This window comes from Coturnix japonica, chromosome 2 (assembly GCF_001577835.2).
Source record: "Coturnix japonica isolate 7356 chromosome 2, Coturnix japonica 2.1, whole genome shotgun sequence".
Classification (NCBI taxonomy): domain Eukaryota; kingdom Metazoa; phylum Chordata; class Aves; order Galliformes; family Phasianidae; genus Coturnix; species Coturnix japonica.
In genome coordinates this window covers 82,851,105-82,870,868 of record NC_029517.1, presented here as the reverse complement: position 1 = coordinate 82,870,868, position 19,764 = coordinate 82,851,105, and the positions used below count along the sequence as shown (strand labels likewise).

The 19,764-nt window shown below is 41.0% G+C and overlaps 1 protein-coding gene across 1 annotated transcript; it reads right to left on the bottom strand.

Annotated features, from left to right (window-relative positions):
- Window positions 1-6,080: 6,080 nt before the first annotated feature.
- On the bottom strand, window positions 6,081-19,689 carry LOC107309963 (cytochrome b5). The gene is made up of 5 exons (XM_015855168.2): window positions 19,471-19,689; window positions 12,190-12,318; window positions 9,991-10,020; window positions 8,350-8,384; window positions 6,081-7,208 (listed from the first exon to the last, which is right to left on the bottom strand). Exons 1-5 carry the CDS (start codon window positions 19,612-19,614, stop codon window positions 7,130-7,132), a joined length of 417 nt encoding a protein of 138 aa, XP_015710654.1. The 5' UTR covers window positions 19,615-19,689; the 3' UTR covers window positions 6,081-7,129.
- Window positions 19,690-19,764: the final 75 nt, after the last annotated feature.

Below are 19,764 nucleotides of genomic sequence, written 5' to 3'. Positions count from 1 at the left end.
AAGCCAAAAATACTTGTTTTGATAGTTTTTTCTGTTGACATTGTTTACGATGCAACACAGAGATGAAGATAAATGCCTATTTTGTTATATAATCCTAGCAAAGAAATTTTGTCATGTGCTGAGCAGCTGCTTGCATGGATTTCAAATCTATGTATGGCTGATTTATGAAACAAATCACTAACAAAAAGTATCTTTGACTAAGGAAACTTTTCTGTTTCTGCATTATGGTATAGCCTATTCCAGAGAATGTGGACAGCACTTTGTTGCATGGACAGGGTTGATCTGGGTTGATCTCTAAAATACATGAAGTTATTTCAATTTAAGGTTTGTTTAAATAAAAAGAAAACAAACCCCACAGTTTCATTATGTAGCAATCAAATTCTTCTTGAAATTCTATTTTCTTTGTGATATCCCTGGTCACTGGTCTCCAAAAGCAACACCACAGCCAGGCCATGATCAGTGAATACTAAAACTCATCATACAAGTGTAACATTTTAAAACCTTTTAAGACCTTCTCTGTTGTGTTACTGAAAGAAGTATTAAAGTAAATGTATCCTTCTCCTAATGGCACTGTATAAGTAGACTGAAAATTAGATTATTAAGAGTTTTACCCCAGCAATAGAATGACTGGTATTCGGAGACATGCATACCACCCTTGCTTACTTAAAATAATACACCACAGCATACTTTATTCTCAATTCAAGACAACGTTTGGAGTCTAAGTTCATACTGTACTTCAGATTTTTATTGCTCAAGTAGTTTACAAAATGAAAGAAAACTCTGACATGTTGAGATTAGTATTTATAAGGGAATTTCGGTTCATCAGCTTACCTGCTAGCCCTGCAACTGACACCCTTTCCAGTGGTGTTACCAGAGCAGTTCAGCACCACAAGCAGGATAACAGTCTGTTTGTATTGTGCATTTTACACACAAAAGTACAGTCCTTGCAATGATGAGTTAAAAATACACAGCTTTATAAAGGACAAGAAGGATGTAGTTTGCTGATTTATTGATGTTAACCTCATGAGTGGGTTTTCTTAAATTCAGATGAGCCAGAAGGAAGATCATCTGTTTTTAAAGGATTCCTAATGGGCTTGTGCTGATTTGAAGAACAAACTAAAACATGTTCTCCTGGAAACCTGTGACAAGTCTGGAGCTGTGCTGCTGTGCCTCACGCAGCCCATACCCATGGCACAGCACGCACCTACATGATGACACCTATGAGAAGGGTGCTTCCAAAGCCATGCTCACTCCACACTGGGTCAGAGTTCACTCATGCTGTAAAGCTTTGTTCATGAACAGTGCTCAAGGAGTTCATCTGTTTCAGTGACAGAAAACACAATGCCAGTTTGATGGCAAAGAGAAGAGAGTAAGGCTGTCTGCAGCTTAGCACTTAGGGTACACAGCTAAGAAAGAAAACCCTGTATTATATTCTTTGCTTCAAAAGAATATTGAAAAACTATTTCTATTTTCTCCAGTGACTATTCCTTTTCTTTCTCACCTGCTGACACTCATTTCCCTGCCACCAACTTTCTGTATGAAAAAAAAAAACGGAGTCATGAAGAGGTTGATCCTGAGAATGTGTGCTCTGAGACACACGCTGGACTCATCAGGTCTTGAGACAGGTAAGCCTTGTTCAGTCAGACTTTCACACCTACTAGATGCTGAGCTTCTCAAGCATATGATCATAAATCTCTCAGGGAAGGTGGTGAAAGTTATCTTGCATTCAGTATGAGCAGCTCACCACCAGGAGTTGCCATGAAGAAGCTAGTAAGTTAGCTTTAAATCTAAACACTCTAGCTTGTATTCTAGTTAATTGCTAATCCATACGCTCAGGTCTGATGTCCTCACCAAGGCAAAAAAATACATACGTAACAACCTGTGTCCTTATTCCAGTATCTTTGCTACTTAAACAGTGTCAAAAAATAATTCTACAGAATCACCTAAAATTTAATCCAGAAAGTGTGACTGCTGACAAACCAGCTTTCCGGTACTGTTTGTAAAGCGCTTGTACTCCTTTGACCCATGCAAATGACTCCCACTGTCTCCCACAGTATTCTCCTGGAGAAGCTGACAGCCGTGGCTTGGACAGGTAAGGTCTTTGCTAGGTAAAGAACTGGCTGCAGGGCTGAGCCCAGAGTGGTGGTGAATGGAGTTCAATCCAGTTGGCAGTCATAAGTGGTGGCCCCAGAGTTCAGAACTGCTAATGATGACCTGGACGAGAGGACTGAGTGCACCCTCAGTAAGTTTGCAGATGACACCAAGCTGGGAAGAACTGTCAATTTGCCAGAAAGTAGAAAGGCCCTACAGAGGGATCTGCATAGGCTGAATTGCTGGGCTGAGGCCAACGAGATGAGGTTCAACAAGACCAAGTGCTAGGTCCTGCACTTTGGCCTTAATAACTCCAGGCAATGCTACAGGCTTGGGGCCAAGTGGCTGGAAGTTTGCATGAAGAAATATACCTGGGGGTGTTGGTTGACGCTCAGTTGAACATGGGACAGCAGCATGGATACGTAGCCCTAAAGGACAATGGCATCCCGGCTGGTATCAGAAATAGTGTTGCCAGCAGGGGCAGCGGTCATCCCTCTGTATTCAGCCCTGGTGAGGCTGCACCTCAAGTACTGTGTTCAGTTCAGGCCCCTCACTACCAGACAGCCATCAAGACTTAGGAGTGTGTCCAGAGCAGGGCAACAAAGCTGGTGAGGGGTCTGGAGCACAAGTCTTATGAGGAGTGGCTGAGGGAGCTGGGATTATTCAGCTTGGAGAAGAACCATGGTGATTCTATGAAACGCTGCTACTCATTGCAATCCTACTCTGAAAATGGATCCAAGTAAACACAAGTGAATCCATTCAGTTTACAAATGAAAGGACAGATTTGCTTGTTTCAAATTACCAACCCACCAACCTACAGGCTTCTGAGATGCAGACTGAGCTTTTCTCTCATGTCAACCCTTAATACCTAAGGAGATCATAATACGCATCATGCTCTTAAGGTAATCCCTGCAAGCCCAGTTAAGGCACGATGATTGATGCTCAAAGCATCAACTAGCTTCAGAAGTCTGTGACAACTGCATGTGACAGGAGAAACAATCCTTCCCTATTTTCAAGATGTCATTAGAAAATACTCCACCTGCTTGGCTTACTACTTTCCAGCCTACCTACCTCCCAGCCCCTGGAGCAGTTTCCAAAAGACATCCTACTTGAAGTCAGTCCTTTTCCCACAGCTGATGGCTACGACCTCATGATTTCAAACAATACAAGGCTGCATCTATCCAGGACATAAGCAGATGGAACTCCAGAGATACTGTGTAGTGCTTTTACCCTATAATAGGATCAGTGTTCTGTCCAGGGATACCACAACTGTTTCCCTAAGGTTTTCTGGCATTTTGCTTTCTGCCTGAGCACAGCAGACTGGAAGAAACAGGAGCAGAAATTACACTATATGAAAGTCAAAATCTGTTCCTTATACATGTATGACTCCACAGTGTAATCTAGTCCATTTTGAGCTCTGTTTTAGAAGCCATTAATAGTGAACAGTAGCTGCACTGCATATCCCAGTTTCGACAAGCTGGGAAAGAAAATGTCAAGAATTGCTTTATGCACTCTCTTACATGTAAGGTGATCAAGAACAAGCCTAACTAGTTTTCAGAAAGAACAGAAAATTCAGCATTGGTCACGTTATGAGATGTTGTATTTCACCATTTCTCATGAATTCAGGTGTTTGTCTGCTCACCCACGTATAAGCCAGGTCACTCACAGCTTGAAATATTTCAACACATAATGAATTAACTATGAGAAGGAACACAACTTAACATGAAAGGAAAGTAAAATCAGGGAAGCAAAACTCAAATTTATGATCTATTGGTTACTAGCTTCAACTTAGATCTGATCAGTCATCAAAGCTAAGAGTACAGGAGTATGAACTTCCTCCTCCTCCTTTCTTCTGTATGGTTTCTAAAATCCTTTTGTATGTTTAGCTCATTCATTCTGACAGTTCCAGATAATAATCCTCACCGCCAGCCTTGCAGAAAACACTGCAACAAGTTTGTCAGCATAACTCTGAATTCATAAACACCCATTTACCCTCAACATCAAACATTCAGAAAACAAAGAGTAGTGACTTTATTCTTTTTGTCTCTGCCAACATACAGACTTGCAGATTTGTGACTGGATTCCATCTGCCTAGTTTTTAGCCTCTTGCCAGTTCCTATCCAGCACTCTGCAAAATCCTGAATGCAACACAGCACCAAATGCCAGAGAAAGGCATTAAGGCTGCTGTGCCAAAGCAAGTGGGCCAGAGAAAAAGACAGTATTTTATTTTCCCAACATAGCACAGGGAGAAAGCAAACAAGTGTGCTGGCTTTATTCCACACAAACCAAAAGGAAGCCAATGCTGTCTCCATTGAAAGAAGCTCTCTTCTCACTATGTACTCTTTTGAACAACAGAGCATAGTCAAATTAAGGCCAAAAACACAGCACACGAACAAATGATTTCAGGATACAAGAGCAGTATAAACAGTGCTGCTGTACAAGTAAACAGGGGATGACATCTGATTTAAAACACTGATCACCAAAACTAGCTTGTCCAAATAAAAATTAGTATTAAAGAACATTACCAGAAAAATAGAGCAAATTAGAGCAAGTATCTTTAATGGGATTTGAAGATGAGGATTCTCATTCTGAGAATAAATTGGTCTCTGCCCACTCTTTTCTTTTTGCTGTCAGACCATAAGAACACTGACTACCTTTATCTGCATGCACTGCATTTTTAGTTCACACTATGGAAATTCTCTGTGCCAGCTGCACTTCTTTTAGACTGCAGAGCTTGAATATACTTCAGGACATAACACAGTAAGATCCAGCCTCTAGTAAGCATCAGCTATATGGGATGCAAACAGATCAATACCATTGTAAAACTCCTTAAGTATAGAGGAAAAAAGCATCTTTTGCAACAAGTGTTTTGCTGCATGGACCCACTGATTGCATTACCCTACTTGCTGACATGAACATAATTATCCCCTTCTGAAATTCTTACAAAACTGTTTGAAAGGTTAAGCTTTCCAAAACATCTTTTTTCTTGCTCTGATGTGAATTTAAACACTACTGTAAAAATTAACAGAAACTTCAGTATTTCAAACTTAGTTTACGAGTGTAAATATCAACTTAAGAGTTAATATATCCTTTTTAAAGGTAACCTGTAACAAGCCAACAAAGTCTGAACTTTCAACTTAGCTTCATCTTACATTCAGAGAAAAAAGCCGGGGCAAGAATAGGACAGAACAAGAAACTAGTGCTAGACAAAATCCCAGCCACTGACATTTATAGTGCAAGTCAAGTCTCCAAGGCAACTAAAGTGATGGGGTCTACTCTAAATGTAAATTCCCATAGTTGTAAACTAAGTCTGATAGAAGCAAACTCAAGAATACCAAGGTAAGATAATAAGAACTTTCACAGTCAAAAGTGTGAGATGTTTTCTGCAAGAACAGGGGTTTTAATAGATCCTTAGTTGCTTCAAAGGTAAAAGGAATCCCCCATTAAGGAATCCTTGACATATTATTGTCTTAGGCATACATAGGAATGTGTTTATCATCTGAAATTCACAGAACTCCCTTCTCTCAGCTTGACACAAGACCTACACAAGTGGTAGAAGTGCCGCTCTGCTACACAGGAGGCTCAAATCCTGGGGGTTGGACTCAATGATCTCTAAGGTCCCTTCCAACCCGCATGAGACTGTGATACTGTGATACACTGAATGCATCTTCTATGGTGTTCCCAGGGAGCAGTTGAAGCAATGGGGCTACAAGTGCTGGTGACTGTCAGTGCTTACAAAGGCAGACCACAGCTAACAGTCACTAGCAGGCGTTGAGCACATGCTGTCTACCTCAGACGGGTTAGAATCATTTACCTACACTAACTGGTCTGGGATAAACTAGCTCACATTATAGATGCAATTTCCCTCTTTGATAAAGGATCTCACTTTGAGGACGCATTATCAAACAGGTTCTTCTGAAAAGGGCCTGAAAAGCACCCCTTCCAAGAACTTCACGGAGGATTGAAATGAGTATAATTCAGCCAAGAAGGAGTAAGCAATTAAACTTTTATTCATGATCATTTATATATGACTAAAAAATAAAAATAAAATTCATCACAATGCAGGCTTTCAGTTGTCCTGTATTTAGCACAGAAAATGTGCGTTTCTCCATAGTAAAGCACCAAGGAGCGCATAGCAGAACAGTCAGAAACAGACTCTAAGCATCACTTTTTCCCCCAGCTCACGACATACCATGATAAACTTGAAGACTGCATACAAGTCTAGAAGTTCCAGAACAAGTTTCAGAGTCACCTGAGTGCTTGGCAAGAACAGTATTACTTAGTAGCAGTTACATTACCTGTAGTGGAACTTACACTGCACTGTCTGCCTTTTTAGCACAACAGTTCAACAGTTCACAAAATGGAGACGGACATAATTGGGCCAGTGGATTTCATATTTTAATTTTCCCATGGCAATTCAACAGAACAGCTTGCCAGCAGGAATACCTGTAACAACTCTAGAAGCACATGGCAATAGGGAAGGAAAGTTATCTTACAGCCTGACTAGCAGGACCCAACCACTTCCTGGCACCTGTATTCATTACCATACTCGGCTTTTTCCATTATGTTTATTTTAATTAGCCTCTTATGCAAACATTCTACATTTAAGAAGACAACATGATTTTTAAGTTAGGTTTTGTACATGGACAAATACATGTACAAAGTTTTGGTAGTAATTTAAAGCTATAAAATTTATATGCAAAGAAAGTCCTACAGACCCCATTACAGATTAAAAAGATAACCAGATCAGAATGCTACTTACAAAACTATTTTAATACAGAAACTAATACAGTTATCAGATCATTCATTTCAGAATATATTGTTATACAGAAAGAAATGCTGCCTTTTTATTACCTCAGTGCAGCAAATAAGAAGGCAACATTAAGAAAAGTGCACAGCAGAAAAGAATTGTTCAGTCTTCTGAAAAAGTTGAATTCATCTTCAGACATCAGGCTTTTGTCAGGAAATATATTGGGTTAGGATTGCTTCTATTCTCTCCCAGATCAGTCTCTTCTTGCATTAGTTCTCAGTAAGGTGCTCACTCTGACATGTAGGAACGATACATCAGGGCCACAATAATTGCTGCTATTGCCGGGATCACCCAGTTGGACCATGAACTAGGAAGAAGTTTTTGAAACAAGTAGTTTAGGAAGTGACACCCAACAAGTTTCAAAAAGTCACTGGTTCAACATTGTCTGTCCCTCCCACCCCAAGAAACACGTAATGTTAAGATGAGTGCAGAACACCTAGGCCAGTAACACCCCAGCCAAGGAAAAAAGTTTAACCTCTTCAGACTCTGCACTAAAGCTTACAACAGATTTGTTTGCTAGAAAAGAGGAAGACTAGAGATGTGTTTATAGAGTCATGGCATGCTGCCCAGAATATCACTCATTTCAAAACTATTTCACAGAAATTTAGGACTTCACAACACGTGACAACTTCCAAATACTCAGCTTCTCATTCCACAGGGAAGTTCCTCTGAGGTTTCAGCAATAGGCAACAGTAAGCAAAGAATAACTTTATAAATCATAACTCAATAAACATATGCCCACCCCCCACATCACTGACAGGTTTTCCTTCTTGCAGGACACAACCCTCTTCTTTCTCTTAGATGCAACAATTAGTGAGCTGGGGATCAGCCTCTTCTCTCGTGTCATTAGTGATAGGACCAGAGGGAATGGTTTCAAGCTACAGCAGGGGAGATTCAGGCTGGACATTAGGAAATATTACTTCTCAGAAAGGGTGGTCAGGCACTAGAATGGACTGCCCAGGGAGGTGGTGGAGTCACCGACCCTGGGGGTGTTCAAGGAAAGACTGTATGTGTTGAGGGCCATGGATTAGTGGGAGCTATTAGTAATAGGTGAACGGTTGGACTGGATGATCTTTTAGGTCTTTTCCAACATTGGTGATTCTACGATTCAATTGTGGCAAATTTTAAAAATGGAAGATATGTCACTAACAGCATCAAGCATCTTCTATTCACCCAACAGCAGCCAGAAATGATGGCTTGTAAAGCAGAAGCAATTTGGTAGCACCTCGTGAACATCAATGTGAGAAAAACCAAAAATCTAGACATTACACTAACATGCATGTAAACTGGCACACAGATGCCAAACTGGACTATATACAAAATGGGACTTGTTATGCAGCAGCACCCTCCCACATCTGTGTTTCCTGCAGAGAGATGCCATAATATTTTGAACTTCAGAAACATTATTGTGAGGAATTTCATATTTGGTACCAGATGCCATACTGTACCTGGAATTAGACTGCACAGTGGTAATAAGAGTTTCCTGGAAAGCAAAGCATAAAGAGGTTTACATCAAGCACATATTCCTGTCCATACTTGACTGGCCCCTTAATTTCTCAAAACTGATTAAGGGAGACTAATTTTGAGAACAATTTGATGCTCTGCCTTTGGAAAAGTTTCTCTGATCTGCTGTAACAGAACTTTTGATTTATAAGCTAGATAACAGCAGTTTCTGTAGTCAATACTACAACAAAATTCATTAAAAAACACATAAGAAATTTTGCTGCCACTTTTCCCATGAAACTTCAACCTCAGGTTACATATGAAAACCTTGAGTGGCCTAAAAGACAAAGATCACTTGCTTGCTTAAAATTTAACTGAACAGACTCCAAACAAATACATGAGACTCTTACACAGAAGCAAGATCCTCATTTACATCCACACGAGGCTTGTTAAGCTCAGTCTGTTAGTGTGGCTTTTTAGACTGCCTAAGAATTACAGAGAAATTATACCTTTCAATATAGACATGCGTTTGTTTTTTTTTGTTTTGTTTTGGTTTTTTTCTTTAAAATTAGGTTTCCACAGAAAAAGAATCACTGTAAGATCAAGTGTTGGCTGCACAGCTTTTAAGACTACTTACTCATTTCTGGATTAGCAATTGCACATGGCCCTGAAGATCTAAGCATTAAAACTGAACAGAATCCCATCACTGAAAAAATGAATTCCTTAAGTATGAGAATGTTTACAGCCCTGTCAAAGAGTGAAAAAGATTCCTCACATCTTTGCATGGGTCTAAACAGGCTACTTTTCCAGAAGCCTATCACAGGTTGATGCACAACAAATGGTAAGCTTAAAGTAAAAAGGCTCAGTAATTACATCGCTAATGATTTTCTGAATACCTCCACGAAGAACTAACTCTAAAGTCAAACCATGTGGAGCATGGTCTAACACCTCATATAAACAGTCGTGCCAAGGCCAGAAGATGGTCCCATCCAACCAGCCTCTATTTGCTTAGCAGCAACAACTGTACAGTTTCATCTCTGATTTACTTGCTTCTTTATTAGACATTGATTTTAGGAATTCACAAGCTGAATGCCAACACAGCCTTAAGGACAACAGAAGAATATGCTGGAACAAATGTACTACTGCACTGACAGGACACCAAAGTCTGCTGCAGTAGTAGGGAAGCAAACAGCATCCTGAAAAGGGTTCACAGCTTTAAATTAACTGATCTATACTACAGCTATCAAATCTGACTGGATTCTGCATCTACCAGCGTTGCCAATACATTGTTATGCCATTTGCTTTTTGTTTTTTCATTTTGTTTAGAAGTATAAGCTTAATCTATCCTGTTTGTAAATGTCTTTCTTAAACTGAATACTAGGAAACCACTGACAGATTCTGGACTCATCTTTTTGTTGTAGTATAATGCTGTAAGACTTAACCTCTTTGTTTGAAACCACAAAACTTAGAGAAAAGAACAGCTAACAGGAAAAATTATAAGGCCAGATCAACAGGTTTAAGAGACTTATGATCTGAAACACTACACTTACATTAAGTTAATTATTTTAGCTGCTGAGTATACCATTTAGAGAGACACCACCTAACACCCAAAAGAAATAATGGAACATGTCAAGAAACACACTTACTGCTGGCTTCTGAAGCTTCGGTCTATCATCCTGCAAGAAAATAAGCAAAAAATATATATATCCAGATGAGCACCCAGAACACTGAGAAAAAAGACCAATAAATAACAAAAAAAAAAAAAAAGAAAGAAAAAAAAAAGAAAAAAAAAAAGAAAAAAAAAGAAAAAAAAAAGCCCCATATAATCACTCAATTCAGTTCACAATTCTCATCTGTTAATGTGTATCTATTTTTCCCCTAGGAAAGAGACTTACAAAAGAGATGTCTGTGTATTTTGCACAGCAACTAAATAAAGAAGTGAAACTTGAGTCTGCAACATATTCCATTATTTCTCCTACCAGTGTTTTCGCATTTCTTTCATTTCTGGGCAGTCCGTTTCCTCAAGCTAATGCACAGATTGCAATAGCACTAGTTTACTCCTACCAAACCTACTCATATTACTAAGCACAGTTATCTAACTAGTTTAGTACAACCTTCAATGCAAAGGACTCAAATTCTATTCATCTTTCACAAACTCACAAAGGACAGTCACATTTACTACAAAAGAAACCACACTTTCATAACAGTTTTAAGTTTATGAAACAAACAGTTCAATAATTCCACGTACCAAATGAAAACAGGCACCTGTCAAACAAGAATGAACTGGACTGGCAGCCAGGATACAATTTTACCAGTATCAGCTGCCATCTGAAACAGAAGGCAAGTCTGCAGGACTGCAAACATACACCAGACCTGAATATCTTCATATTAGGAGAGGCTTACAGTAGTTACATTCATTAAGAGAGAAACTCAGATAGGTACAGGAACTGGACTGTGATCCCAACATCTGTGTGATATCACTGTCTTGAAGAGTACATATCCACCACAAATACAAGACAAAACATATCAGCGAGGACAAGAGAACAGGCAGGGATGGAAAGTACCATTCTCTGCACACTATCTGCCTAGGGCTACAGTAAGTGGTTTTCAACTACTGCCATAGAAGAGCCTATAAGCAACATATAGAAGGCAGCCATGGCAGCAGTTCTGTTGCTAGAAACAATCCTTCAAAGCTTGAGGCAGCAAACTTGTCGTAGGAACAGTAAATATGAAGAGTACAGGGAAAAGTGGCATGATCTACATTAACACAGCACAAGACACAAGGGACCAAAGACAAGGAAGACAAAGAATCAGACTTATTTTTCCATCTTTCCATCTAAACATCAGGATGCACTTCTTTACTGTGGGGATGACTGAGCAATAACTCAGGTTGTCCAAAGAGGCTGTGGAGTCTCCTCCTATGACATCTCCAGGAGCCATGGGCTTGGGCATCCTGCTAGAGCAGGCGTGGAACTAGATGGACCCAGAGATCCCATCCAGCCTCAGCCATGCTGCAATTCTACAGTTCTGCTGAAGCAGTCCTCTAAATAGACACACAAAGCTCTAGGCTGAGATGGAAGCCTGGCACATCATTTACAGTGATGAATATCACAGAATTGTAGGGGTTGGAAGGGACCTCTAGAGATCATCGAGTCCAACCCCCCTGCCAAAGCAGGCTCCCTACACCATGTCACACAGGTAGGCGTCCAGGTGGGTCTTAAATATCTCCAGAGAAGGAGACTCCACCACCTCCCTGGGCAGCCTGTTCCAGTGCTCCGTCACCCTCACTGTAAAGAAGTTCTTCTGCACATTCATGTGGAACTTCCTATGCTGTAGTTTCATCCCATTACCCCTAGTCCTGTCCCCACGCACTACTGAAAAGAGATCAGCCTCACCACTATGGCTCCCACACCTCAGGTATTTATAAACCTGGATCAAGTCCCCTCTCAGCCTTCTTTTCTCAAGGCTAAATATGCGAGAGAGGCTGAGTAAGCACTTGCATGCTGACATAAGAAAGGTTCCTGACAGTTAAATATCTAACTTTCAGGAATTACAGAGTCTCATTATAAAGCTCACAGGGTACACCAGAAACATCATGATTCCATACTCAACTTATTAAAAAAATAAGCTGTGAAATATTCCAAAGAAGCCAAGTTTCAGATGTGACCATCCTCATTCTGCACTAGCCAACTCACTTCACAAGGAAGGACTCGCAACAGCCCAGCTCCATCCAGAGCTACAGAGTAGCACCCAACCAAACTGGCAGCTCTCCACATTTTGAAGCAAAATAACAGCAATATAAATACACGCAAAAATAACAAGCGTTGGTATTCTTGCATACTCACCGGGTGAAGCTCCCCAATAATAAAAGTTTCTGACAGCGCCCTTGCATCTGTAGAGTGGCCGACATCTTCAAAGTTCTCAGTAGCGTCTCCCCCAGCTTGCTCCCTCAGGACTTCTTCTCCACCCGGGTGCTGCAATTTTTAATCAGTCACATTCATTATTGAAAATCATCCCCCATTCTAAATATGGAATCTCATTTCTTTATTTCTGAAAAAAAGCAGAAGTCCTTGCTAGACTTCTTAGAGCAAATCTAAGTCTCTCTAAATAACTAGAAAGCTTTAGCTTTCTCAGAGGCCAAAATCAAAGAAGAAAGGTCTTTACTTCATCAGCAACAGACCAGCAAGAAGCATTACCCTAGCAGCTAAAGCAGCATTTAGAACACTACCAGAAATAGTCAGTGTTTTAGCAGGGCCAAACTGTTACCTAAAGTTACACTCTGTGTTCACAGTTCCACAGGAAACATTTCTATCCAAACATACGTTGCAGCAAGGAAGATATATGTAAAAAGAGTCATCAAATAGTGGAACAAATTGGGTATAGGGCGTGCAGAATTTCTACCATTTAAGCCTGCCTTGCCAAAGCCCTGAGAAACCTGACCTGACCTAGGTAATCCCAGCTTCAGCCAGGGGATGGAGCCTCCTCTCCTAACCTCCAGGACTTCTTTCCTAAAAGAAGTTATAGCATGATTATCCAGTAAGCCAGCTGCTTTAGTGCAGCTTAAGCAGTGCTGGAAGCACATACAAGACACAACAATAGTAGTTTCATTTTAGCAGAGGAATCCCAAGACTCCACTGCTAATAAAGCCACCAAGACGGCAAGAAGCCTCTTGCCTCTCAGTGCCACAACTCATCACCGTTCCCTTAACCAAACTCCCTTCTAAGCACTGACTTTCATTCTTCCCTAGGATGCACTTTTGGGATTACATGCAGTTCTACATTTTTATCCCTGAATCAACTGCATATATACAGCAAGACACATCACATCTTATAGTTCAGCAAGTTCTCAGCAACAAAGTTCCTCAGTAATCAGATAAGCAACATGCCAAGAAGATGCACTGCTTATCTTGGAAATGGGGAGCTATTCGGGAGAAACAAGTCAAGACTGCTTTAGCCTTGGAGTAAGGCAAACTAAGTTCTACCACTTGAGAAGGGACAGAGGAATTAAGGCACTGGTGCCTTAGTTCCATTATTAAGGTTCCTGACTACAGAATCTAACAAGATAAACTTAAGCAAAACTTCTACTATTTAAAGTTATCTTACCTAGAGTGTAACTGAACAGAAAAGCCATCCTTACACAGGAGATTAAAGTGACACAAACATTTCTACTAGACTAAGGAATTAAAGTTAACATTCACTTAAAATCCTCCATACTAACTCGTTATCAATTCTTCCTCTTTTACAAAATAATCACAGAATCACAGAATTATCAAGGTTGGAAAAGACCTAGAAGATCATCTAGTCCAACCATTACCAATACTTCCCAGATAAATCATATTCATCAACACAACATCCAAACATTTCTTGAACACTCCCATGGTCGGTGACTCCACCACCTCCCTGGGCAGTGCATTCCAATGCCTGACTACCCTTTCCGAGAAGTAATACTTCCTAATGTCCAGCCTGAATCTCCCCTGGCGCAGCTTAAAACTATTCCCTCTAGTTCTGTCATCGATTACACGAGAGAAGAGGCCAACCCCCAGCTCACTATAACCTCCCTTCAGGAAGTTATAGAGAACAATAAGGTCTCCCCTGAGCCTCCTCTTCTCCAGGCTGAACAATCCCAGCTTTTTCATTCTGTTCTCATAAGGCCTGTGCTCCAGACCCCTCACCAGCTTTGTAGCCCTCCTCTGAACATGTTCCAGGGCCTCAATGTCTTTCTTACAGTGAGGGGCCCAAAACTGAACACAGTACTCGAGGTGCAGCCGCACCAATGCCGAGTACAGGCATTCATACTTGTTCATATAGATTAAGATGACAGTATTCCAGCTATGCCAGAACTTCAGAGCTTGAAGTTATCTTCACAAGGGCACATGTTTATTTTTACAGATTGAGAAAGGGTTTTTTTGGTTTTTTTTTTCCCTTGAAAAAAGCTAGAACAGCAAAGGATCTCTAGCATGACTCAGCAAAAGCAAGATTAAGCAACTGATAGAGATATAAGGCGAAGTAGCTGTGCCAAAAAGGTTAAGAGAGTGCATGCAGAGTAAAGATTACGCAAACAGGCGTGCAAACATGGAATGCTCACTGAAATCCTGCCCTTGGATCCAGCCTGATAAGTATTCAGGGGAAAGGAGCGAACAAAAGTTTAGAGATCATCCAAGTCCAAGTCTAAGATGCTGAACTTGGATCTAACAGGCTCTCCTAGATACTGCTGTAATAAGTCTTAACAGAACTCATTCAACTTTGTTTTTATACTATGTTTAAAGATTATGCTCTCAGAAATACACTACACACAGAGACATGTCATGCTGTATCAACCACAAAAAGCCACATGGAAGGTTTATTGTCAAGTATACATAAGCCTCCATCAGAAAAGGAAGCAAAATTTATTGGAAAACATGCTTGCTGACAAAGCCATCAGCAACTAGCAAAAAGGAAGCACAGCTATGCAATTTACAAAGCACTAATACCACATACATTCAAGTTCATGCATTGAAATGAACCCCTGCCTTACTCATGGACATCAGTAGATAGATAGAACCCCATTAACTTCAGCTAGTGGCCAAACAAGTCGATTCCTTGCAGTACAACTGCATCTATGTTAAAGCCATTTCACGAGTTACTTTAACAAACCACCTGCAAGCTGCTGACTACAGCCCAGTCATCCACTACTACGTTCCCAAATCTCTCCCTTGTACTGCTATAATCAATCACACAGCTACACGAACAGCCCCAAGAGGCACTCCACCCCTCTCAGATGGATTTGCTTGATCAGCACCTGATTCCTTGAATGTATGGGTTTTGTAGTCATTGTTGTCATAGAGGAAGTGTGATCATGACCAACACTCCCCCACACATCAGCTGCTGGAGTCAAATTCACTCTGACCTCTGCCACCAAAGCTGGACCACTGGTACTTTTCCCCTTCTATGAGCAGGGCGACACTAGAGTTAAACACATTTCCACTTTAATCCAACTAGCAGAAGATATTACTAGTAACCTATTAGTATTTTGAAACTTCACATGTTGTTTTGACAGTAACTCTGCTTAAAAATGAAAATTTACCACCTGTCTGCAAACAAGCAATTAATGAAAAGACTCATATTAACAAAAAACAGGAAATGTAAAGCCTCACAAATGACAAGAAATGATTTATTTCACAGAATTGTAGGGGTTGGAAGGGACCTATAAAAATCATCGAGTCCAACCCCCTGCCAAAGCAGGCTCCCTATACCATGTCGCACAGGTAGGTGTCCAGGCGGGTCTTGAATATCTCCAGAGAAGGAGACTCCATCAAAAGCTCACAGCTTACCACAGCTCAGTGAGTTTCTCAAAGTTCATCTGTGCGTGGCCTTTGCTCATACTTCCATAAGATAAGCAAAACACTTGCTACCAGAACATCCACTTCAATACAAAAAGCTTTCTGTAACCAGACCCTCATGGACTATTCCATTAATGACACCTAAATTAAAATCCTTTTGATATAAGTATTTTTTGCAGATAAATCTGTGGTTCAGTGGAAATGAAAAGGTTTTTGCTGCTCAAATAAACTACTCTAGTTCATTCCAAAGACTATCCCAACTAAACAACACAGATAAGTTACACGTGTAGTGGTAGTTTGTAGAACCGCAGCATAGACTAATTCCTTACAGCAGCACATTAAGGTTCAGATAAAGCAACAAAGCAGTTAAATTCACTGATGTTATCTGGGTCAAAAGTCTGTAGTTACTTCATCCAGAACACCTATCAGATCTTCTGCCTCTTGCTACAGTCACGCAACTTCCCCAGTGTCATAGTTCAAGATGGTTTAAGTTTAACTACCATAATACATAATCTTTATCATCCCACCCCCCATACTGTGGGGTGAATCGAGTTTTCAGTCCAATTTAAGTTCTGAGCAGATAACCTAAGGCCTCCACCAGTTTTGTATACCACAAAATACACCAGAAGCAGAGACAGAAATGCCCGGAGAACCTCTGGCTCTATTGCGTTAAAATGCAAACAACTGTTAGGCTTTTAAAGACACTTTCATGCAGTCAGAAGTCCTCCAAATTATTCCATCAACTGTTAAAGAACAGAAAGCTCCTTACAGCTCCTTACCAGCTGTATTTTTGAAAGCCATCATTAGGGCTTTCTACACAGTGCAAAGAAAACACTCATTGGTTGAGCACCCGCTTCTCCAAAACAATTACAGCCTGCAGTGTTTCACAAGAAGAATGCTAAGAATTGCTCTTTTTCAAAGCATTTTCAAATCCCCCCGCAAGTTTCACCATAACACTGGCTTTAATATCTAGATTTCTGCAATAAGAATTCACGTGGTATACAGACAGACTTAACACTGTGCTACTGCTGGCACCTTTTGATGTAAGTTTTTCATTAATTTAGACCCATCTTCCAGAATATCACCATATCACACAAACGTGAATTCACTGCCACACAGCAGAGAGACCATTTTTCATTTCACAGAATTGAATCCCAGAATTGTAGGGGTTGGAAGGGACCTCTAGAGATCATCGAGTCCAACCCCCCTGACAAAGCAGGCTCCCTACACCACATCACACAGGTAGGTATCCAGGCGGGTCTTGAATATCTCCAGAGAAGGAGACTCCACCACCCCCCTGGGCATTTCTAGCATAGTAAAACAGTATGTCTTTTTATCTGCACTTAATTCAATAAGCGTTCCAAAACCCATTTTGAGAGAGCTCTCCATCCCATTTAAGAAGTGCTATGAAAGCACAAGGTCTCAGCGTATGAAAGAAGTCGACATTGACCATTAATATTTTCACTCTGAACTTTGCTTCCAAAGCAAGCTTTGAAATAACCAAAGTAACTTAAACATGAAGACTCCCCATCTGGAGTACTGTGTCCAGGTGTGGAGCCCTCAGTACAAAAAAGACATGGAGATTTTGGAAAGGGTCCAGAGGAGGGCCACAAAGATGATCAGGGGGCTGGAGCACCTCCCCTATGAGGACAGGCTGAGGGAGCTGGGCTTGTTCAGCCTGGAGAAGAGAAGGTTGCGGGGTGACCTCATTGCAGCCTTTCAATACCTGAAGGGAACTTACTCCCAGGAGGGGAGTAAACTCTTTGAAAGGGCTGACAATAGCAGGACACGGGGAAATGGTTTTAAGTTAAAAGAGGGAAGATTTAGGTTGGATGTTAGGGGGAAGTTCTTCACTAGGAGAGTGGTTAGGCCCTGGAACAGGCTGCCCAGGGAGGTTGTGGATGCCCCGTCCTTGGAGGTGTTCAAGGCCAGGTTGGACGGGGCCCTGGGCAACCTGATCTAGTAAATGTGTATGTTTGGTGGCCCTGCCAGGCAGGGGGGTTGGAACTACATGATCCTTGAGGTCCCTTCCAACCCGGGTCATTCTGTGATTCTGTGAAGTTAACACTAGATGAATATTCAACACGTTTCAGAGCATGCTTCCAGAGCACATAATTTCTCTAAGGTAGAGGTGTTCTTATTCACATTGGCTTCTCTGCCAAGCTTAAGTAACCCAACCAAGATCCCATCAAAGAAATTAGGAGCGCTCTTACAGCAACAGGAAACAGAGATTAGGACACTGATAATTTCTTTTTTTAAAATAGACTAAACTACTCGTTTAGCTTGTTAGATTGCTGTCAAAGCCTGTGCAGCAGGCTTGCTTTATTTACTTACATAAAAACACCATCAAACATTACCACCTTGCTTAACTCATTAATTTACATTTAGTATTATAAATATATTTAATTATCTGCAGTACAGATATAGCCATAAGACCCTGCTGTGAGTACACAATCATTCCTAGTAGCTAATTTTCCCTAGAGGATGTTAGGCCTGAAAATATGAAGAAGTTTCCTAAGTTTTCAATAACATGCGTCCAACAGCCTTTAAATGAAAAATATAGAAGCTCCCAGTCTTAAGCATGGTCTTTCATGCCAAACATGTTCAGACAGCACACTCCAAAAGCTGGGCTCTTTAGATTATTCATCTTAAGAGGATATTCCTTGATAAGCAAAGAAAAATCATATACATATTCAAATCATAAGATTTAAGAGAGTTTCCATTTGGAAGGAAAACAAAAAACAAACAAACAAAAACTTGTTCCTGGAGTCTTTAAGATATGCAAGTATGTAACCCCTTTCCTCTCCAGCACTCATCCATGTTTCAAAGTATCTTCTTAAGTTTCTTAGGAAACAGCCAATGCTGTCACACTGTGCATACCCCACCCGCAGACCACCTACTAAATTCAGTCCAGTATGGATTGAGGCTGATGGTTCCCCAAGCCCAAATTCCACTAAGCATCTACAAGTTTCATGTAGAGACAGCAGCTGCACAGAGAAAATATCCCCTTTAATGACTGTAATGCAGTGAAAGGCAGTACCACCTTTCACATTTTAAGCATGATAACATCCAAGTTGTCTTTAACAGTGAAGCACTGGAAAGCGTTGAGCTCCAGAAGCAGTAAAAGAATATTTCCATAGGTTAAGGTGGCAGCTAGAAGGATTTCCTATTGAATTAATAGGAATAAAAGGATTGAATAGGACTGGTAAAGCTTGCTGCTGCTCCCAGTTCTTCACTCCCTGGTAAACTGATACTCATATATAATCTCCTATCAGGAAAGAGTGAGATGATGTTTTAGCAGTGCTTTCTCAGAAGGACTAGTAACCTACAGTTTATTATTGACATATGTTAAGCTTTTCAGCTCCTGAAAGAAAAAGCCATAGGTGAAAATGGTGGAGTTTGACCAGTAATGCTATAGAAACAGCTAATCTAATTCCTGGTTTGCTGAGAAGCATTTACCATAACCCAGAATGCATCAGCACGAGGCAAACATGAGTTTCTCCTTATCCATCACGTGTAAATACCTTAAAGTGTCTGACGGGCTGTAAAAATCAGTACCTCACTCTTGAAGTCAGAAGTATGCAAAGAGTAAAGTATACTATGAAACATTTTAACCCAGGGATGACGTTCTCCGGAGTCACCAACACGTGGAACACCCTGATATTTAAGCATTTCCCTCGGGAAGGCAGCTCCACTGATAGAGCTGTGTTGCAAACAAGGCAATGCTAATACAAGCAGCAGCTGGATCCTGTCACTGCCCAGGGCGATGCTCAGGGACAGCCGCCGCCCGCCCTCTGAGGCCACTCACCTCATCCAGGAACTTGGTGATATCGTAGATACGGTTATGCACGATAATCCAAGTGCTCTGGCTGTTGTTGTGCTTCTGCACCTCCTCCAGCCGATAGTAGCGGCCCCGCCACTTCTCACCGCCGGCTTCGCTGGAGCCCACCATGTCCCCACCACACAAACAGCACACTACCACCTCGACTCAACACAGCCCCGCTCTCATGCGCGAACGCCACATACAGCCCAACCAACAGCCTATCACCGCCCGCCCCCCCTCCACTTCTTGCTCTCTCATTAGTGAAACGGTATGTCTTTC